The 23,092-nt window shown below is 34.5% G+C and overlaps 1 protein-coding gene across 2 annotated transcripts; it reads left to right on the top strand.

Moving 5' to 3' along the window:
- Positions 1–1,803: 1,803 nt before the first annotated feature.
- On the top strand, positions 1,804–22,998 carry CCNC (cyclin C). 2 transcript variants are annotated; one of them, XM_010983896.3, is made up of 13 exons: positions 1,804–2,078; positions 6,197–6,303; positions 7,150–7,234; positions 7,432–7,501; positions 9,066–9,117; positions 13,853–13,908; positions 14,645–14,680; positions 15,357–15,448; positions 16,055–16,122; positions 19,098–19,177; positions 20,183–20,301; positions 21,115–21,209; positions 21,753–22,998. In XM_010983896.3, the coding sequence occupies exons 1-12, from the start codon at positions 2,047–2,049 to the stop codon at positions 21,164–21,166; spliced, it is 849 nt and encodes a 282-aa protein (XP_010982198.1). In that variant the 5' UTR covers positions 1,804–2,046; the 3' UTR covers positions 21,167–21,209; positions 21,753–22,998. The 2 variants fall into 2 exon arrangements, with proteins under 2 accessions (XP_010982198.1, XP_010982197.1); XM_010983895.3 differs by lacking the exon at positions 21,115–21,209 and having other exon boundaries at positions 1,809–2,078.
- The last annotated feature ends 94 nt before the right edge of the window (positions 22,999–23,092 follow it).

Here is a 23,092-nt window from a genome sequence, read left to right on the forward strand (position 1 = left end):
GATGTCAGGCTGACAAAAAACCTTAGAGAGTTGAAGAAATTTTGTTGAACCTCTGTTAAGCCGCCTATGACCTAGTGTTTCTTCAGCTACTGCCCTTCAAACTTTTTTGACTTGTGATCTGCAGTGTTGTACACAGTAGTGTTAATCAATCATACTGCGTGCTCCCCTACATTTCTCAGTCTCCTTTGCAGTTAAATTAGAGGCTTATGCTTATCATGGTCAACAGGTTATCAGAGAAAGTGCCTGTGTTGTTTCAGATTCAAGTCTCTTATCACCGATTAAAAACCAGTGAGAGTCCTCTGCACTCTCTCTAGAAAGCTTTGAAACCTGGAATCAAAGACCCCAGATGGAGCATAGTTGACCCTTGAACAACTCAGGAATTAGGGGCATAGAACTCTCCTACCTCCAGCCCAGCTGTTGAAAATCAGCTTATCTTTACAGTAGGCCCTCTCTATCCTGGGTTCTGCATCTGAGGATTCAACCAACCTCAAATAGGTTCCATATCTGAGGATTCAACAAACTGCAGATGGTTTGGTAATGTAGTTTGTATTTTTTTTTTAATCTGCCTATAAGCAGACCCTGCAATTCAGAGCCCTGTTGCTCTAAGATCAACTGTAGTTGAAAGATGGAAATGTACTAGATCCTTGACATCTGGAGGACAAGCACAAATGGAGCAGTCTAATCCACATCAGACTTTATGGGAATGGCATGTGACATAAAATATTTTATGTTAAACTACTAGAATGCATTTCACAACTTGACCTAGTACTTATGTACATATGTACTGAATCAAAGTTTTAAAATTATACCACATAGATAAACAACAAAATCCTACTGTACAGTACAGGGAATTATATTCAATACCCTGTAACTGCCTACAATGAAAAAGAATATGAAAAGGAATATATGTGTGTGTGTGTGTGTGTGTGTGTGTGTGTGTGTGTGTATCTCACTATGTGGTACACCAGAAATTAACACATTGTAAATCAACTATACTTCAATAAAAAAAAGAAAAAATATCCTTCCGATTTATGTCATATTTGATATTTTTATTTCATTTAAGAAAATGCGTAACATAAGCACTTAAATTTCACTACAACCTAATTGGTTTCCAAGCACAATGTGCAAAATACAGTCTCAAGCTACCTCAAAACACTGATCTTCTTGAACAACTTTCAGGTGTGTCTAATGATGAGTTAGCAGTTTTACAAAAAAAGCAATGTTACAACGATAATAGAATGGGAAATACGAATTTCATCGCGTAAAATTAAATTATTGCATATTTGGCTGTACGTTTCTATTTGGTTCACAAGCATATAGACACACACATATATACATGTAATAAAGGAAAATATTTTTAGCTTTTTTGCAAAACTGATGGTCTCTGGCATTAAAAGAAAACACTGCTGCTCTAATATTTTGTGCTTCACTCCAAAAGAACTCCATTAATAATGTATTCGCCTTGGTGCCGCTAGGTTTTGGTAGGTCCTTGAGGCCAAAATAATCTTTATTTCTTTTTCCAAACGCAGGAGAATGAAATCAGAAAAATCTTATACTCTAACACAAAGCCATTGTGGTGCTCTGAGAGACTAAAATGGAATAACAAAACCTTGAATTGAGCTTCTGGATTTCAACCCCCTCTGCGAATGGGAGCTGCCGCAGAAGATCCAGCTGCGCGGGCTCTACGCCGGAACCGGTGCGAAACTCTCGCGAGAGCCTCTCGACAGGCGCGAGCCTTCGTAAGCGCCAGTTTCAGTATCCTATCTCAGACTGCGTGCGCAAGGGCTGTCTCTTCCCCGCTGGTTTCCTCTGCTACCACGGGGCGGGCCGGAACTTTACTGCATAGGAACGGATTTACACAGTACAGTGTTGCTGGCCGGCGTTAAGGAGAATAGGGTGCCATCCTCTTCCTCTCACTGTCCCCGCCGCGGAGCGGAGCCGACCAGATCAGATCGAGGAGCGCGGTTACCGGGTGGGCTGGGTCTATGGTCGCTCCGCGGGCCGCTCCGCCGGCTGGTGCTTTTTTATCAGGGCAAGCTGTGTTCCATGGCAGGGAACTTTTGGCAGAGCTCCCATTAGTAAGTGATCTTCTGTCTTCTCGCCGGAGGCTGGCTTTTGGGGGGCGGTGTGGACGGGGCCTGCGATTCCCCTTGGCCTGGATCCCGGCCCCTGTCCCGAGCGCCGCGGAGTCTCCCGGGAGGCGGCGGCGGCCGGAAGCGGGATGCGCTTTTCTCTGGCGACTCCTCTCATCTCGTCCCCTGGCCTGGTTTTAGAGGGGTGAAATCTGTTGAGTGGGAAGGGAGGAAGGGGGTTCTGTCGCCGGGGAAGGACAGTTCGGGAGTTTAACTTCGGATTTTTGGATTAGGTAGGCCGGGGGTGGTGCAGGGAAGGGGTGGGGCCCGCGAGGGTTGGGATGGGAAGGACACAGGTACGGGAAGAGTGACACAGTTCGGAACTGTGAGGCTGGCTCTTCAGGACAGAAGTGGTTCGGTTTTGCCTGGTATCTTCAGTAGATGGACATCGTAGTCTTTTGTCATTCATCTTCTGTCTTGAGTGGATTTAATATTACTCCGAGGAGAGGAGCGAGTCAGGCTTGTTTCTGCTCATTAACTGCTTCCTGCAACTGCCTGAAGCCTAAATGGAGTTTTATGTTTGTAAAGTATAGGGCAAGTACCCTCAAAGTGTACCCGTTTCATTAGTCTCTGCCTTATATTTTGTTTTAAAAGTGTGTTTTTCAGGGGCTGCCAAAATATCTTTAACCTTTTTTCGTGAATAAGTTTTTGTTTCTGTCAGTACCATGGAAGAGCTAGAGTAATATTGAGAACATTTCTCCCTAAATACATTGTTTAAACAGGAAGGAAGGTGGGTAATGGGACTAATTGAACTTTAGCTAGGCTTTCCACTGTATAATTGAAAAATGGACAGATAAAAATGATATTTGAGTGTAAACTTTTAATGCTAAGAGAGCATTAGTAAGTAGTTTAAAATTTGAGTTTGTGAAGAAGATGGAGTCTTATTTATTCAGTTTTTTTAGCCGTTTGCACTAGAGGAAAAGAAACAGTGGGCTTTGAAACCTATTTTCAGAAAAGCAAGTTTCCTTCTTGTTATAAAGTGATTGGTGGAAATGAGATGCTATGGAAGCTTTAATCCTGGTCATATTTTTATTTGGCACTGTTTTCACTCTGAAATATTTGCTCGGGTAAAATTTTAAAATATGGGAAATTTAGGTAGTGAAGAAGAGGTATTCTGATAGACTTTGAAAGAAGCTGAGAGAATTGACATATAGTTAACTATGATTATCAGAAGTTACAGCCCTTTTTCAACTTAAAAAAAAAAGATTCTGCGCCCTTTTGATAAGCATTCTCACTATGCTTTCATTTTCTGTTGGCTCATCAAAAGGGGGCCAGGATCTACTTTATAAAACCAATTTTTTTTTCACTTTTCAAATATAAAATTATTATAATATCAAATATGCTTTTTTGAAACTGTCCTTGCCTCCCAGTTGAAACAGTTGTGGAGGAAGGGGCCACTTGTCTTACTCAAATCCCTCGAAGAATCATGGAGTCCCTGATCTGCAGAAGGGAACAAGTATGAAAGACAAGATAGTCAATTCTGGAAAAACAAAAAGATTATGAAAGCCATTGTTTTAGGTGATTTTGGTGAAAGAGGAAACTTGACATGGAATGTGCTGTATTTCATGGCTTTATATTGCCCATTTTAACATTTCTGAAATCATGGCAATTTATTTTTAGTAGCACATGAAATGATGGTGATGCTATAATCAGTGTAATCTTAAATTTGATGATGTGCAGTATTTCTTGGTTTATCATCCATATTACGTGCTGTGAGGGAAAACTTTAAAACATTTGTTTGTGAAATTTATCTTTTTAAAAACACAATGACTGTGGAAAAGAAATTAATGATATATCTGGAACAAAGCAAATGACAGTATTTTCCAGAAAGTTAAAGGAGAATACAAGGCATTCTTTGGCCATGATGTGGTCAAACTAGAAGGATACTAAATATTGGCTGGTTGACTGAATGTAGTAATGAACAGATAACAAAAATAAAACTACAAAACCAACTCTGGATACTTTGCTGTATCAAAGAGGAAATGGAAAATACAGTAAATAGTATCTAGAAACTAACATAATGAGATCAATATATATTCATATCTGTGGGATGAGGCCAAAGCCAGATTTATAAGAAAATTAACATCTTGAATAACTAAAAAAGAATAAAAATGAAATATTTTACTTAAAAATATTAAAAAGGAAACAGTGAAATAAACCTAAGAAAAACAGACTTAATAAAGATAACACTGATATTAATGTAGTAAAAGGGAAAAAATAGTCAGAAATTATAAGAGCTGGTTCTTTGGAAGGGAAAACCAAAATGGTAGACTAAACTATGCTAGCTGAAAAAAGGAAGAAAGGGATGATACAAAAGTACAAAATTAGGAATGAGAAAAGTAAGTAATCCCAGATGTACCTTTGGGTTATCTCCATGGTAATAAATGTGAAAGCAAATCAGAGTTACCAGAGAGCTACTCCTTTAAAGAATGCTCCAGGCCCACATTATTTCATGGGTAAATTGTAAATTTTTTCCCACTTTCAAGAGAATCTGCTACTGAAGTTGTTTCCGTTCACACAGAAAGCTTGCTTTCCAGTTCTCTTTGTGGAAGCCATGATAACACTAATAACACTGATAAAATCTAGCAAAGGTGGCCCTAAAAACAGTCACTTTTGAATATTAATGCAAACATAAATTATTATCAAATGGAGTCTCACATTACATTTAAAGTATAAAAAAGTGGGATTGATTTTATTATAGAAATATAGTCAATATTAGGAAGTCTATTAATAAACAGTGAAGTATTAAAAAGACACATAATAAAATTCAACATCTGTTCTTGATGAAAGCTCTTACTAAAACAAGTAGGATGACGTCTTAACATGATAAAAACAGCATTAAAAGAGATATCTAATGGTGAAACATTAGGGAAATTAGGATGCCTCTTTAACATTGTTCTGAATATGCTGCTCTCAGTGTAGGAATGATAAGAAAATGAGATATAAAAATGGCAAAATTATCAATATATAGAGATAAAATTAACTAGAAAATTTAGTTAATTGAAAAATTATTAGAAATAATGAAGATTTAATAAGATGATCAGTTAAAAATGTAAAAATAGAAAATTTTCTTTAATGATAATGGAAAAAATTAATTTGCCTTTAAGATGTAAATTACTTAAAAGATTGGAAGTAACCCCTACAGTTAAGTATTTTAAGACATACTCATGTGAATGGAAATTGATGTAACTTTTATGGAAGGCAAGCTGACAATGAGTATCAAAATTACCTGCAAAATTGACCCATTAGTTCTACTTCTCGGAAATTATTCCAAGTATTAATCAAATATGCAAAGATGAATTATAAAGTTCATTAAAGCATTACTTGTAATAAAGAAAAAATGATCTTACATGCTTATCAGTAGGGATTAACTAAATAAATAAAGATCCATCCATAATGCTGTGCAGCATTTTAAAAGGATGCTGAATAACAAATTCATTGACAAAACTTTCAATACCTACTGAATGACAAAAGCATGTTGCGGAATATCTTTTGGGATCATGTCAATTGCATGTCTGTTTAAAAATAGACTAGACTAGACTAGGCAGAAGGAGGCTATTGGTATAATAAATTCTGAAGTAGCTTTTAACATGATTGAAATTTGTAAAGTAGGGAAATTAAATACTCTAATTATTCATGAACAATCGAGAAAACATATACTTCATCCAATCTAAGGCACCATCAATTAGTGTCAAGTAATTTCACCATTATTTACCACAAAGAATGTGTAAACATTACTGCCCATTAAAATGCTAGGCATCACTGAAGATGCATCTTGATACCACAGTCTTAGAATCAATGAAATACTATTTAATAATGATGGGGAGAGACAGACTGAGAAGGAAGAGAGAAAAGATTAGGGCAGATTATTTTCAGGGCATATTTGCATTGTTAGTGAGATAATTCTCGGTGTCAAAGTTTCAAGAAATGTGAAAAACATTGTCTTTCATGGTTATTGTATTTTGTACTTCTCAGAATATTAACAGCCTGTTTGATCTTAGAAAGTTTTCTGTGATTTTGTTAGTTGATTTTCTATAGGATGTCTGAATCTTTGCTTCTTCTAGTTTACAATGGATTTTGGATAAACAAGATCTGTTGAAGGAACGCCAAAAGGACTTAAAGTTTCTCTCAGAAGAAGAGTATTGGAAATTACAGATATTTTTTACAAATGGTAAACTTTTTTTTTAATTGGTTGAAATGGTACAGTTGGTTACCTCTGAATTAAAATGTTTTCCTATAGTAATTTGTGATGAACTGTTTTAGTCCCTACTTTACATTTTTATATACACATGTATTCTTTTTACAACTTATATATCTTTCTTTTTAAGTGATTTGAATAGTTTTTTGGACTTATACATCAGAGACACTCAAGACAATTTAGAAGTATTTATCTCTCTAAGCCTTTATAATGCATCATTAAACCCAATGTAAGATTGGCTAAAGCAAAGGACTTTGAGAATAAATGATTATTTGGATTGACATCCTTTATTGGTCATCCCTATCTTACAAAGTTTGCTCTGGAGGTAAGGGGATTTATAGTTAGAAGATCCTTGCTCTGCTACATGGTAGCTTTGTTACAGGATCTTTCTTCCCTCAGTTCACTCTTCTGCAAACCTACCTCTGTTGTTTTGAGGATTTGTTTTTGATTTTTTTATAAACTTTATTAAGCGGTAGTTATAATGCTGATAGGTGTCTAGTAATATGAAAAGCATTGAAAATACTTAGGAGAGGGGAAATACCTATCATTCAACCTCCTTGATTCAAGAATAGTTTTTGTTGTGGGGCAGTTTCTGTTTTTTTGTTGTTTATGCATACCTATATATATATATTTTTTTTTTATCAAATGTGCAATCCTAGTATTGGATCACTGTGATCCAAGTAGAGCTTTATAGCATGTGTAGGTTTTTCTCTTCATTAAAAGGGAATATAGTCATTATTTAACTGTATGGGGTTATTGTTCAATGTTAATATTATAATGATGTCAGAGATACATTTAACATTATTATTTTTCTTTTAGTTATCCAAGCATTAGGTGAACATCTTAAATTAAGACAACAAGTTATTGCCACTGCTACAGTCTATTTCAAGAGATTCTATGCCAGGTAGGGATGTTTTATTTGAAGAATACGTTATGCCTATTTGAAACTCTTATCTAATGTTGATGAACCATGTATAAATGAATCACGTGTTTGCCATATAATTGTCCTGATTTTTTTCCATATAAATGTTTTCTATATGAATTGTGGTTTTATATGTTTTTTGTGTGAATGATATTTAACTTTATTTGATCATATTTTAGGTATTCTCTGAAAAGTATAGATCCTGTATTAATGGCTCCTACATGTGTGTTTTTGGCATCCAAAGTAGAGGTATGAAATAATTTTCTGTCCATCAACATACGGTCAACGTGTATTGGCTAATCTGACCCAGTTTTCACAATGTCTGTATGAAAGTAATAACAGTGATTTATGTAAAATACTGAAATTTGTACAAAACCAAAGAAATACATACGTGTGTTTATTTTATATACTTAACAAGCACTTACTTGGCACTTTACTATGTTCCAAATGCTGTTCTAAGTCCTCTTACAAATATAACTGAATTCTGACTATACTTCAGTTAAAAAAAAGTGAAAAAAAAACCCATCGTCATGACTATGGGATATATAGTTGAAATATTCTAATTTTATAAGTGAGGAAACTGAGACACAAAGAGATTTAAGATCACAGAGCTGATAGGTGACAGAGCCAGTATTTGAACCCTGGAGTCTAGCTCCTAATCCCATGCTCTTCGCTGCTTTGCGCTACTGTCTCTAAGACGTTTAATGTTTGGCACTAAGGAGTATTCCCTAAGTGCCACAGCTTGTCTGCTATAACCTGAGAGTGTTCTTCCTTTTCCTCCATATGCTTCCTATGTCCTGTGTTCCTTCCTGTGTTCCTTCCCTGCCTCTTGATGATTGCCACCTAGTGAGCCATAGGGAGAGGAAGGATTGGGGTGGCGTTCTAAGGAGGAATAGTTTGGGTAGTGAGGGTAGAGAAATTAGATGAGGGACAGAGAAGAGAAATGGGAACTTGCAGCTGAGACCAAATCTCTGCTCACCTTATTTACCTTTTCAGTATTTTTAAGAGAGCTCAGCTAAAATCCCAGATAATAATAGCAGATATTGACTGGCCTTCATAAAAATCCTTGTAATCTTTAGTAATATGAATCCTTTATATTATATTTCTGTTTTTAGATGATGTCTTTAGAAGAGTAATTGTATTCTCAAATATTGAATGTAATGTAAGTGGTAATTTAAGGAGGTAGAACCAGCTCAGTTGTTTTTAAGTTCTTTATGGAAAAGAAGGTGTCTATAGAAGACCTGTATTATGGGGTGCTTTTTTCCAAATGTTACCACTAATTTTATGTTTCTGAAGGACAATCAGTACAGGAAACCAAGACCAATTCTTAAACTTCTACTCTTGTAGATTAACTTGGAGTTCTTAATTTGTCTTTTTGGTAAATATCTTTTGTTACATGACTTACTGAGTAGAACCCTGTTTTATGATTTACTAAGTGAAAGTTTCTGCTTTTAAGAATTTTGGGTAAAGAATTATTCCTGCAAAAAGCTGTGTCCTTTCATATTTGGTTATAGTATTTTTTTTTAATCTTTAGCTGTGACCAAATCTTTCTGTGTTTTGTATTGAAATGGCATTTAAGATGTCTCAGACATTTAATTTTCAGTTTCAGTTATTACTTAAATATTTGTGTTAAAGTGTAGTAATTTTAAGGAAAGTTAATTTAGAGATTTAAGTACATCATCCCTCAAGTAGGTAGATGAATAGACTGTAAACATTGGAGGAACACAGGAAATACTGTTTTGAATAGACCTCAAATAGCCTTAGGTTCATTGGATTAGTACATACCTAATCTCATTTACTTTTCTGTCTCTAGGAATTTGGAGTAGTCTCAAATACAAGATTGATTGCTGCTGCTACTTCTGTATGTAAGTGCAAAAATATATATCTTGATTTAAGAATGTAATTATAAAGATACTTCCATAGGACATTAATGTTTTTCAGTTTATGACACTTGTGAGAGATTAGTTGGGTCTGTTAAATCTCTTGAGGTGAGATTATCTTTATGCCTAATATATTTGGCTAAAAATTTTTTAAACCACTTACAGTATTATTTCTTAAGATAGTACTTTTAATGTAAAAAGATGGATAGTAACTGTTGATCCAAAAATATCAACTCAGTGGCTCTTAATTTTACAATAATGATAAAGAAAAAATTTTTATTTTTTGATTGTATAGCTTCCTAGTGACTAGCTATTGTGTCATTCTTGTGGGTGGAGTAAACTATTTCTTTAGCAATTATATTGCATATATTTGATGAGGATTATGTATTTTCCTTCCATGTTGAAAAGTATGGTGCAGAAAAAAATGCTGACTCTAGTCAGTAGAGCTGATTCTAAGCCCCAGTTTTGTCTCTAAGCAGCAGCTGCATAACTGAGCAAGTTGCTTTACCTTCTGGCCTTAGTTCTTTATCTAAAAAGATGGGGTTTACCTGCCTGTGGATCATGGCATTAATGGAAATAGCAATTGTAAAGTATTGTACATAAGGTAACTTTATGCTATGCTTCATCTTCATAGTTTAAGCAAAAAGATATCACCTAGCAAAAGATAATTAAAATTTTTTTTCTTAACTTTGTGATCTTACACAGAAGAAGAGGCAGAAGGCTTTCTGTGTTAAGTTTCTGAGCCAGATTGACTAATTTTTATATTTTTGAGTCATTCCCCTCTCTGAAATGAGTATAATAGTCTAATTCAGTCTTTTCCGTGTCATATCTTACTCTTTTAAAGATAGAAGAGTTTTACCATAGAATTTAATATACCAAATATATCCCATTGATGAAGTTATTGAATGGTCCTCTGGAAAGTCAGATTATTAAAAAATTGAAAAATGACTACAAGGAAATTTACCAGAATGTTAGTAGTGCTCAGCTCTGAGTAGATTATAGGTGCCTTATTTTCTTCTCATTTCAGTCTCTGTTTTCCAGATTTTTTAGAAGGTATATATTTTTGAAAATGTAAAATACTTGTTGCCAAGGTTTGTTTATTTCTCATGCAAAGGCTTAAAGGCATATTCATAAGAATGTTTGTATCAATGAATAGGAAACTTTTATAGTAGATTGTTTTATTTATTTCATAAGTTTTATAGCGTTTTATACGACCCAGACAGCTTCAGTGTCAGATTTCAGCTACAGTGCTTTCTGCGTGACAAAGTATAACTTTTCTGTTAATATTGAAGATATTAATATCTATGTCATAGGGTTGTCATGAGGATCAAATAAGTTAATATCAATGAAGCTCTTTGAAAAGTGCTTTGCTTAGTGTGTTAGTTTGCTAGAGATGCCATAACAAAATGTCAGAGCCTCTGTGGTTTAAACGACAGAAATTTATTTTCTCACGCTTTTAGAAGCTTGAAGTCCAAGATCAAGGTGTCAACATAGTTTCTCCTGAGGACTTTCCCCCTGGCTTATAGATGGCTGCCTTATTGCTGTGTCCTCACATGGCCCTTTCTCTCTGCATGTTCATCCCTAGCGCTTCTTCCTGTTGTAAGGATACCAGTCCTATAGGATTAAGGCCCCATGCTTATGACCTCATTTAACCTTACTTGTCTCTTTAAGGGCCCTCTCTCAAAATACAAGCACATTGGGGCTAGGGCTTCAACATAGGAATTTAGAAAGTGGGGGATGCAGTTTAATCCATAATACTCAGTCAGCTGTAGTGGCTGCTCTCATTGTCATCAACAACAGCATCATTATCACTGGAAAACAACATACTGGATATAATGGTGGATAGAAAAATAAATACAAAGAATTTAAGGATGAGAAAATAAGACATCAGTATGCAAATAGCAATATAGGGGAAAATAAATGGCATAAGAGAGTAACAGAATGCAGTAATGTTTTGAGTGGAAAAAGATTATTTGTTAGATGAATCCATAAAGGCTTAAACAGAATTTGGTGAAGACAGAATTTGAACCTGGGGAAATGTAGGGGAAAAACAGTCTAGGAACACTGAACAGTTTGATCAGAAATAAGGGAAAGCTAATGAGTTAATATTCAGAAAATGCTGAGTAAGGAAGTAGCGAGGAAAGGCCCTACCTGAGTAAGGCGAGATAGTAGACAGCTTTCAGTGAGGAATCTGCAGTTTGTCCTGTTGACAGTGGCGGTACCTTTGAAAGCTTTATTTTTTAACATGAGGGTGATGCCATATTGTGCATTAAGAAGGTGAGTCTGACAGAATTATGTAAGGCGAATTGGAGGAGAATAAGAGTTGAAGTAGACAGACAAATTTTGAAGTTTTTTATGTGATACAGCATGGGTGAACCTTGAGGATGTTATGATAAGTGAAATAAGTTACATAAGTTATAAAAAGATAAATACTCTGTGATTCCACTTATATGAGGTACTTAGAGTAATCAAATTAATAGAAGGTAGAATGGTGGCTGCCAGGGGCTGGAAGGAGGGGGAAATGAGAAATTGTTGTTTAATGAATATAGGATAGTTTTGCAGGATGAAAAGAATTCTGGAGAGGGACTGTGGTGATGGTTACACAACAATGTGAATATACTTAGTACTACTGAACTGTATACTTAAAAAGGGTTAAAATGGTAGGTTATATGTAATGTATACTTCATCACAATTTAAAAACTACCCAAAAAAAGAAAAACCTGAAATAGTTTTATATATACTGCAGACTGTAGTGAGTGCTGTTACCACTGGGTGCTGTGAGAAATAAAGTTAACAATTTTGAGATGGAAAAAAACTTTAAGTTATTGAAATAATCCACATGAGCACTAATGAAGGCTTAAAATAATGTTTTGGTAGCCAGCAGAGAGGCTTAAACAACAGACATTTATTTCTGGAGGCTGGGAAGTCCAAGATCAAAGTGCCTACCTTGATCAGTTTCTTGATTGGCAGTGATTTGTTTCCTGGCTTGCAGGCAGTTTCCTTCTTGTGTTCTTATGTGTCAGTCTACTTAAAAGTCTACTTTAAAAAAACAGAGGAATATAATTTGGTAGAGGTTTTTTGCTTTTAAGGGAAATTTGAACATATTAGTAAGTGATGGGACAGATTCATTGGAGGAGGAATGGTTAAAGGTGTAAAGAAAAAAAGAGTAGATGATGAAAGCAGATGCACAAGTGGTAGGGGTAGCAGTAGAGAGGAGAGATGCATTTTCCTCCAGGTCAGAAGAAAAGAGTTAGGAGGTAGAAAATCAAAATGCAGAACAATTTTATCATGGAATAGGAGAGAAGTTGATGGCATCAGGTAAATCTAAGTTCTGTATATTAGCTGTCAAGGTCCAGGGGTTAGGGATATAGATTTGCTTTATGTACAGAGATTATTTTACCTTGTTGATTTGTTAATATTATATAAGTGCCTGTTTTGCTTGTACACTTCACATCTTGCTTACATCAAAAGGATTTGTAAAACTCAGAAATCTTGATAGGTACGTTTTCAAATAACTAAAAGAAGAGGAAAGGAAAGTTAAGTAAAAATTTCCTAATGTCGAGTTTAAGTGGTTTAGGATTCAAATCTTGGGAGATGTTACCTATCTAAATTAGTTGTTAGGATATTCGATTACAAAATAAAACTTTGAAAATACAGAACATAGAATAAATGAAATTCTTTTCAACCTCTGTGCAGTCACTTGGGCTTTGTACAAATGGAAGGGGTCACAGAACAGATCCTCTGTAACCTGTCAGTAGTCACTTACAGATTGAAATGTTGCATCATAATGACTTGAATTCAGTTTTCTCAAATAGTACTTGAATGTATATACTCATACCATTTTGAGGAAATAGAGGATTGATTGTTAACAGTTTTTTTGCTTGTGCTTAGTGACTAAGAAAAGAGTGTATATGTGTTTGTGTGTGGTATAAAGAAAGTCCTTAGAGACATTTGTACATATATTTATGATTTTATTAAAATATATCTCTTGATAAAGAAATACCTATTTCTTATTTAAAAAGTTTAGAAAGTGCAGATTAGTAAAAATCCTTAAATCTGAGATAACCACTGTTAACATTTTTTGGTTTTATTTTCCTTCCAAAATTTACATATACAGTTGACCCTTAAAAATGCCAGGTTTGGGGTCTGGCCTTCTTCAAAGTTGAAAATCCACATATGCAACCTTGGCTCATGGGGTACATATTTATTGGAAAATCCGTGTGTGCATGGATCCATGCATTTCAAACCTATACTGTTCAAGGGGCAACTGTATATATTTACAAATATATATATGCATATACTTATGAACACATATACAACCTGTGTTCCTTGTAAGGAACTGAGGAATTACTGAGGAATAGAGCAATACCATTCTAGAGCTGGAAAGATTATAGAAATGGTAAAAGCTAGTGATTTTTTTTTCCATTCCCTTTAATTATTTTCTAAGCAGCAGAACTATTACTAAAATTTTCTTAATATATTAAATATATCATTGAAACCCTCTAATTGTGATATAGTTGGGGGCCTAGGGCTTCCTGCTGCTCAGTCTTTGGCCTTGTCTGAAAACAAAAAACATCTGTGTCCCTAAGCATCTTCAAGAACTCCTAGTAAAAATGACTTAGCTTTGCCTCTGATATTTTACACTGTGTTAGAGAAATTTTGTGTTAATTCACTTCTCCATTTTCTCAGTTTAAGGTTTTTGTTTGTTTGTTTTCTGCAGTAAAAACTAGATTTTCATATGCCTTTCCAAAGGAATTTCCTTATAGGATGAACCATGTAAGTATATTGTATAAAATAAAACTACTTATCAAAGCTGTATATAAACTAGCTCTGTTTTATATTAGAATAAACTGAATAGTCTCCTAGAAATGGCAGTTTCAAATTCTATAAGGAAATTGATTTTATTTCTAAATTAAAGGTAAATTGCTTCTACTATTTTAAAAAATACTTTATAGCAGTGGTTTATCAACCCTGGGTGCCCATTAAATCACCTTAGGAACTTTTTTTTCAATACCGATGTCAGGAGCTCTCCAGATGAACAAAAGGAGAATTTTCAAGCTTGAGACCTGGACATTGGTATTTTCTAAAAGCTCCCAAGTGTTACTAATGTTCAACTGATGTTGAGAATTACTATGATGGAACAGTATGCAAACCATACTTGAAATTTTACATTATTTTAGATGAGTTTTTAATTGCCATTTTAATAGGCATTTCTTCTTTTTCCATCTTGCGAGGGATTTCTTTATTCTCTTTAGATTGTATTTTTTAACTTCATTTTCAGTATTCTCTCTTACTGATTTATAATTAATTTGTGATTAAAATGTTTTATAATCATAGTTACATGTATTGTATGATCGTAAAAATAATTTTATTGTGTATGTTCATTCTGATATAAGCTATTTATTTTCTTGATCTAAAAATTTTAATAAAAATGTTTGATAAATATCTCTAAATTCTTATGTTAGACTAAGTAGACTCATCAAATTTGGTTTCATGTTCTTTTTTTTTTTAGGTATTAGAATGTGAATTCTATCTTTTAGAATTAATGGTAAGTATTTCTTCCATGTGATTAATAGAGTAAAACTTATTTTCAAATTTAGTGAAGCCATAAATTTAAAGAAATTATTTGTAGGGAGGTGCATTTTAAAAAAACCAAGCGATATGTGATGGTGAAATTGTACTACCTAGTAGCATCATCACCTATATGCTCTTGGAAGCCTGTAAAATAGTTTGTATATCCAACTTAGGATGGGAGGATTTTTCTGTTCTATAGTAACTAAAATATGAGGATTAGAAGCAAACCAGTGAGGACATTAAGCCACTGTAAATTATTTGCACAATTTGTGTATGTGTGTGGTGTTATATTTAAAGATAGATTATGTCTTTGGCAGAATTCTGCTCCTCCAGTTGGGAATTACGGATTAATAGGCTAATAAGAGGTTTCAGTGTGTTGCAGATGTGACACTTTGAGTCTCTAAGGGAATGGATGCTGACTGACTGCCAACCGATTTACCAAGGTATATTCCAGAGAGAGCACTGCCTTCACTATTATAGTAGAGTTTAGGGCTGCCATACTGCTTGCTTAAGAGAATAAGAGGGAAGCAAGCATGAGTTAGAAAAATATATTTTGAAATACACAATTAAAAATCAGTTGGGTAATGGTAAGGTTTTTGTGTTGTAATAAATCTGTTTTTATACATACACATTTTTTAAACTGTTTCTAGGATTGTTGCTTGATAGTGTATCATCCTTATAGACCTTTGCTCCAGTATGTGCAGGACATGGGCCAAGAAGACATGTTGCTTCCCCTTGCATGGTAATTAGAACAGAAGTTATTCATAGTGTAACATGTTGTTAGTGAGGAAGGTTGACAATTAAATATGAAGTATTCTTAAAGTAATTATAATAGTGCCCCAAGTTACTTTATGTTGAGTGAAATGTCTGCTTGTTGAATTTTAATAACTACATTGGTATAAATGCCAAAATGATAAAGATCTTTAAATAATCTATTTGAATATTTAAATTAAAATTTGATTCTTTTTATTATTTTATGTTTAAAATAATCAGAATATTTTTTGGTGGTATTCAACATACATATTAATTCATTGTATAATTTCTGGTAACCTATCTGGTTTTCTAATTTTGGAAACATTAGAAAAATGTGTTTATCTTATTCAAATTTATTGTGAGGTTTTAAAATTTTAAGTAAATTTAGCTGTAATTTTATTCATTAAAATTGCTTATTCATTGTCACATTCATGTATCTTTTTCCTTTGATGTTTTTCCCTTTATATCTGTGTTACAGTAATGTAAAGAGAAATCAGCGTATACAGATATGTGAATTCTGGCCCTCTTTGGGGGGGAAATGTACAATCATGAGGTAGTTCTGCTTTCAATAATAATATGATTTACATTTCTGTAGGAGGATAGTGAATGATACCTACAGAACGGATCTTTGCCTACTGTATCCTCCTTTCATGATAGCTTTAGGTATGTAAACGTGGTGTACCTTTATTAGTCAAATTGTTATAATCTACTTAGGTCATCCTAAAGAAATTTCACCCTATTGTACTTTATGTTTTTATGTTCCTTGAAGTAATAGACTATTCCTTGCATGTGAACTTTCAATAATATGAACTGCAACTGTCACAAATCAGGATTATTGTAGCCCCACCCCTCTTTTTTGGTAAGTTTTTGTTTTAAAATTGTTTGAAATAATTTTAACCAGTGTCAGAATAGAACATTTTTGTCTGTTCAGGGAGATAAGTTCAGATTTTAGCCTGCTAATATTAGTTGTAGCTTATATGAAGTAGCCAGACCTGTCTTTAATTTCCTGAGCCCAGTTAACTCCTCAGAGGGCAAGTGAAGGAGCCTTTTTGTGGTCCTTAATGCCTTGCTGGAAGGAAGTTAGCCACCATTCTGTTATCTGGAAAGCAGTACTGGCATGGGTTAGAGCAGTCTTTGGAGTCAGATTGTTCTAGGTTTAAACTTTGCTTCCTTTACAATTATGGGAAAATCATCTAACCTTTCTAAGTTTGTTTCCTTAATTATAAAACATGGAGGGTACTAACACTCAGTATAGAGTTGTTACAGGAATTAAATGAGGTACCTTTTACATAATGACTGCCATATATTAGTACTCATTAGTTTTTGTTCCCTTTTTGTGTTCTATTGATTTCCATGACTCTGTCTTCTTGATTTTCCCCCTATTCTTTGACCAGTCCAGACTTATTTTCATTGGTTTCACTTTATTCAGTTATTTCTTAAATGTTACTGTTTCTCAGCCTTCTTACATCAGGGTGGCAAATGGGCTATACTTTTGTAGTACTGGATGCTCCCTGGAAGTACTGTATTTGGAAGGATTCTGAAGTGGCTTCTGGGTTCAATAGGAAGGAATGTTGGGATCTGCATGGGTAGGAAGGCCATGTGCCACATCTTTGTCATCCCTGCTGTCTTTTTTCTACCTGAGTAGTCTCACTGAGGCCCATAGCTTCTACTATCTTATGTGTTGAAACATTTAAATTTCTTTATTTAACCAAGATCTTGCTCCTGAGCAAGTCTTTATATCAATCTCTGCCTTTTGGATAGCTTCCTTTGGCATCTCACTAAAACCTCAGACTCATGATTAGGACTGAACTCATCACTTTGTCCCAAAATATACTCTTTTTAGTGTCTTTGCTAGGTGGTGAATAGCATTAGTTATCTTAGTTGGAAACCCAGAAGTTAGGTTCTTTTATCGCCCATCATACCTATATCTGGTTGGTAACCAGTATCTGTTGTGCCTTCCTCTTTAGTAATCTCAGAGCTATCTTCTCATTTCTATCCAGGTTATCAAAGCAGTCTCCTTTCTGGTTAATTGGCCTCTCATATCCCTCTTCTCAGAGAGCCAGTCTGTCTTCCTCACTTGAGCAAGGCTAGTGGTTCTCAACTGGGGATAATTTTGCTCCCCACGGGATGTTTGGCAATGTTGAGGTGGTTTGGGTTGTAACAACTGGAGGTGAGATGCCACTGGCATCTAGTGAGTAGAAGCCAGGGATGCTGTTCAGCATCATGCAGTGGATAGGGCAGTCTCAGAGAACTGTCCAACGTACACTGTCAGTTAGTGCTAAGGTTGAGAAACTCTGAGCTGGAAAGAGCTTTTTAAAATGCAGAATTTGTGCCCCAATTAAAATCTTTCAGTACGCCTCCCAATTTCTGGATAAAATCCACGGCTATTTTTTCATCATTTCCATACATACATTCTCTGCTCCCACTCTCACTTTTTTTGAAAGATTTGTCTCAGATACCATCTCTAGTGATATCTTCCCCATCCCCAGACTCCCTACATCACCTCAGTCTGGGTTTAGGATGTCTTTCCTGTCCCTGATTTACTCTATGTGTGCCCTGTCACAGTATTTTCCACTGCCCACCCCCCTCCCCACCGGCACTGTTTTTAATTACCTGGTTTTATAATTTGTCCTTTGGCCTCTCAGTTTCTCCTAGACCTAAGCCCTAGTTTATAGCTTTGTTTAACTTGGGGTAACCAGTATGTCAGATCACATCTGAGTTGCTGTTTGCCTAGAATGTCATTCTTAGCAAAGTCACATGAGTAACCATACCAGGGAATATAACACTTAACAAGCTTGTGTAGGATCAGAGTAGCCAGGCTGCTTGGAAGGAATTATACTAGGCAAAGTTATGATGTAGATTATTGTCTTTGGGTTCTTTCACTATCTTTGTTTATATTATAAATGATGTATATAATTACATTGTATCTATTGCTTTACATTTTTTTTCTCCATTCTATTTGATTACAATACTGAACTCACTACTAGGGTGCCCAGTTTTCACATAACTTGATTATATGCTAATAACTTTGAAAAGCAGAGAGAGCACTGCTTTTTTAAAAAATTAATTTTTTCCCCCTTAACGGAGGCACCAGGGATCGAACCCAGGCCCTTGTGCACATCAAGCACGTGCTCTACCACTGAGCTATAGCCTCATCCCCTAACACTGCTTTTAATTGAAATACCAAAACATATGCAATATTGTTCATATTTACTAGTGTATTGATTGGCTTTTTGTTTGTTTGTTTGTTTTTGTCACACTGACTTTTGGGTGCATTTTGACCACTACATGTACTGCTGTTCAGGGATTCTTTCTGTGCTTTAATTTTCTCAGTGGATTTTTTCCTCTCTGACGTTCCCTAACAGCCAAGGCAACTGCAACATGACCAGCTCACAGTGAGAAGCAGATGTCAAGAACCTTAATATATATATATATATATATATAGCCCAGTAACTTTCTGTATAAGATTAAATTGATGGATGGTCAGTCGTAACTACTATATGAATCCATATAATTTTAAAAAAGAATATTAGAAAATACACATAAAATTTAAAGTAAATATCTTATCTTTAGTTCTAAGTCTAAACATTCCATGTTTGTAGTTAAACATGGACCTTTGTCTCTCATTTTTTCTCCAGCTTGCCTGCATGTAGCTTGTGTTGTACAGCAGAAAGATGCCAGACAGTGGTTTGCTGAGCTTTCTGTGGATATGGAGAAGGTAATCTTTTAAATTCCATTAGTGGAATATAAAGTTGAACATTTTAATATTGTATTTAATTACCATGAGCCTAAAATCTTTTTAAATTTTTTTTTAATTGAAGTACTGTCAGTTACAGTGTGTCAAATTTCTGGTGTACAGCATAATATCCCAGTCATGCATATACATACATATATTCAGAGCCTAAAATCTCTTGATGTCAGCTAATCTAAGAAGATTTTTGGTAAAGAAATGTTAAGAAATATGTTGGCAAGAAGAACTGATGTTGACTATTAAGGTTGTATTTCTCTTCAGTTTAGGCTTAAAGAGAATGGTAACCTTATGGTTTGTTTGATTGGTTGCAGAGCAGCCTCTAATTTCCAGGATTATTTTAAAAGCTACCTAATGACTACTGTAATCCTACTGTAAACTTCTATAACACAGTCTTTCTCCTGACAAAGTAATTTTTGCCCCTTTTTTTACCTTTTCTGCTAAAATGTTCTAGAATCAGTTCAAGGTTAGATCTACTCAGGTGAAGAAGAAAAGGCTAATTTGGAAACGGATTTGATAGGTTTATAGCTGCCAGTTTCTGAGCACCTTAACTCCTGTGTAGTTAACAGAGAATCAAAATAAAGTCATCTGTACGCTACCTCCCATTAAATTGTTTGAAACATGGGTATTAGAGGAGTGTATTCTTTAGTTGTCTACTTCATGATTTAGACCTCTGTTCCCAGTATCTCACTGTTTTGTTTTGGTTTAAGGTATCAGTAGGTAGAAGGAAACCAACTGCAGAGATGGATGAGGATAGACCGAGCGTACATACTAAAAGATGAGAGGCTGGGAGGAAAAACCTAAATAGCAGTGTGGTGAAAATACTGCTTTCACGTTCATCAGAATTGTCTATTCTAATTTGAAGGACAGACTGTCTTTTCAGTTTTCTGAGGGATGTCTGGTATATGATGTGTGTTCTTATATGTACTAAATGATGTTTGATATTGCCACTGAGAACTTTTAATTTTTCTCTAGATTTTGGAAATAATCAGGGTTATTCTAAAACTATATGAGCAGTGGAAGAATTTTGATGAGAGAAAAGAGATGGCAACTATTCTTAGTAAGATGCCGAAACCAAAACCTCCTCCAAACAGGTACTTTGTAGACTATAATTATTGGTTTTATTTAATTATATATCTTATGCATTATCATTTTTTTCATAAATTATGTTGTTTCGTAAAATTTCTTCCAAAACTTCATGGCACGCGTTAATTTTTTTTTTAATTTTGTGACTTGATAGATTGAGAATGTCTCATTTTTAAAACTACATTAATCTGACCATCTATTAAGTAACTTTTCCTAATGCAATGGCAGTCTATTACAGGTATCCCTCAACATATGGCTATATACTACATGTAGATTTAAACAGAACAGAGATAGGCAAGTTCATCTAAAATTTAGGATAAAGAATTCTGTAGTAGTTCCATGTCAGTTTGACTCTGTGCCATCTCCCCCCCCCGCCCCCCCCACTGGCTGTTATCCTTTTTATAAATTTCAGTAGCATTTTCAACAACGTAGATGATTGCTCCGATATTGTAAAGATAAAGAATTTTGGCTTTAGAGTGACCTGAAGATCCACTGCACCCAGTAACATAATTTTGCTAAGTATGAGTCACTTGTGCTAAGAGGATTTTTTGTTGTGGTGGGGTTTTTTTGTTTTGTTTTAATAGAATCTATTCATTTAAGTTCAGTGTTCTCAGCTCTCACTATACATCAGGTCATTTGGGGTAGGGAAAAAAGGTTAGAAGGGAAATAAGGAAAAGCTACCCATCTTAACTGTTTATCAAGAAAAATAAGTTACATAATATTAAGGTAGATTTGTAGATCTGATATTTTAATGTTGACTTATACAAGGAGCTGTTTAAGGCAGTCATTCAAACAGCTGCGTTTGGATGCATTTTTTGCAGAAATTCCCTGAGTGATTCTTCACTAGTGGCAGGGCCTGAAGCTGCAAGATGATGATGGACAAGATAAGGCAATAATCCTATTGCCACAGTTACTGGTATTTTTCAGTTTTAGTTTTTATTTTAAATATTCAGCATTTTCAAGGAAGTTACCATATCTCTTTCTGACTTATAAAGGTTTGCTGTATTTACATACGGTTTTATTATGCCTTTAGATAATAATTTTTTTTGGAAGAACACTTCTTGATTTTCATAATTAGCAGGAATAAGATTTTACATGTACGATTTAATTTTATAAGAAAAGTTGTCTAAAAGAAGCTCTAATCTCTATGTTGAGTGATACCTGTAATGACAATGAAATCCCATACCCTAATTTAAATTTTTTAGTGTATATGGACACTAACTTCCAGAATGCTTGCTATGTGTGAGGGCACTAAGTTACATAAGAATAAAAACATAAAACCAAATGTTAGTCTTCTGGGTTTTAATTTTTCCACATCTGTGTCTTACAATCGGGAATGTCTTAGTTTTTTAGAGTTGTACTACAGAATAACTAACTTTAAAAATTAGTAGGCTTATCAGGGTGTTGAAAAATGAGTCTTTTAACTGGTGTAAAATCTCTTTCTTCCCTACTTGAACAGTGAAGGAGAGCAGGGTCCAAATGGAAGTCAGAACTCTAGCTACAGCCAATCTTAAAACATTCCGAAGAATTCCGTAGTGGACCAGTTGGAAATAAACCATTGGACAGATTTCAGTAATGTCTTCAGTGGAACACAAATGAAAATGAATAGCTTGTTTCTGTCAAGCATATTGGGAAGTGATTTTATTTTTGCAAAATAAGTTTTTCTTTACCTAATTTGATTCTAGTACATAACTGATTAAAATCTATTGCTTATGAAAGTTTGGAAAGGTTCTAAGGGACCTACAGACAGACATACATAGACATTTGATAATAAATAGCTTTTGACTAGTATAATTTTTCTTAATTTGGATAATAGAAATTGTAGCTTTTTATTAAGCCAGGAAACAATGCATAATTTGTTTAAAATTCTCTTTGGTCATTGAACGACCGAAAAAGGAAATAAAAAGTCAAATATATGAGGGTTTTTCCCCCTCCTTAAGTTAAACTTTAAAACTGTATTTAAGGAATCAAATCTTACAAAATCCTGGAAGGTTTTGGTAATGGTGTTGATAATTTCAGGGAAATTAATCAAGTACCTATTGATTTTAAAGTGTATTTTATTCAATAGTTTTGGTATCTTGCCATGGAAGATACTAGCCCAGCCTAGCAGAAAAGTGCAATATGTATAGCATACTTTGACATTTTAAAAGTTATATTAATTCCATAACCATTTTGAAATGCTGGGCAAATGTTAAAAAAAATCCTATATGAAATTATCTGCATTTAATTCAATTAATCAGGCATTTTGAAGGCTAATTGGATAAAACACCATAATATGGTTGAAATTTGGTAACATTTTAATGTTATTTTTACTCTACTGTGAAAAGTTTTTTATATGACATACACACCCTAGTTTATTTTTGTGTCTCAGTGTGGACTTACAAATTTACTACAGGTATCCTGAGCCAGGAACACAATCAGGTTTCAGGCCAGTTTGATACTGGCTATTCTTAATTCTCATATGAGTAGGACTTCAGACTAAATGTTACGTCAGTGGGACTGTGCTGTCTGTGGAACTTAATAAATTACAAGATCATTTTCTTCAGACTTGAAGGAGAGTAATAAATAAAATTTGGAGTCATAGGATATTGATGTACAATTTACGGATTAAAATTTTTTATAAATCAATTGTGAACAATGGATAATTAAATTAAATGTTGACTTCCTAGTATAAAACTGCAAGAATAAAAAGTAAATTCTCCAGCTCTGCTGACTAGTGTCTTGAATTTATCTTTTTTAATCTGCGTTATGTTATTTTCTGAAAGTCCTTCTTCCTTTGGATAAGTATTAAAGTCTTCT

The sequence above is a fragment of the Camelus dromedarius genome, chromosome 6 (assembly GCF_036321535.1).
Source record: "Camelus dromedarius isolate mCamDro1 chromosome 6, mCamDro1.pat, whole genome shotgun sequence".
NCBI classification, from domain to species: Eukaryota; Metazoa; Chordata; class Mammalia; order Artiodactyla; family Camelidae; genus Camelus; species Camelus dromedarius.

Bases quoted from the DNA above. Each gene is read 5' to 3' on its own strand.
- CCNC (XM_010983895.3), top strand. From the start codon at position 2,047: ATGGCAGGGAACTTTTGGCAGAGCTCCCATTA. The intron at 7,502-9,065 runs GTATGAAATAAT...TTCTGTCTCTAG, and splicing joins TTTTGGCATCCAAAGTAGAG to GAATTTGGAGTAGTCTCAAA. The intron at 13,909-14,644 runs GTAAGTATATTG...TTTTTTTTTTAG, and splicing joins TTCCTTATAGGATGAACCAT to GTATTAGAATGTGAATTCTA.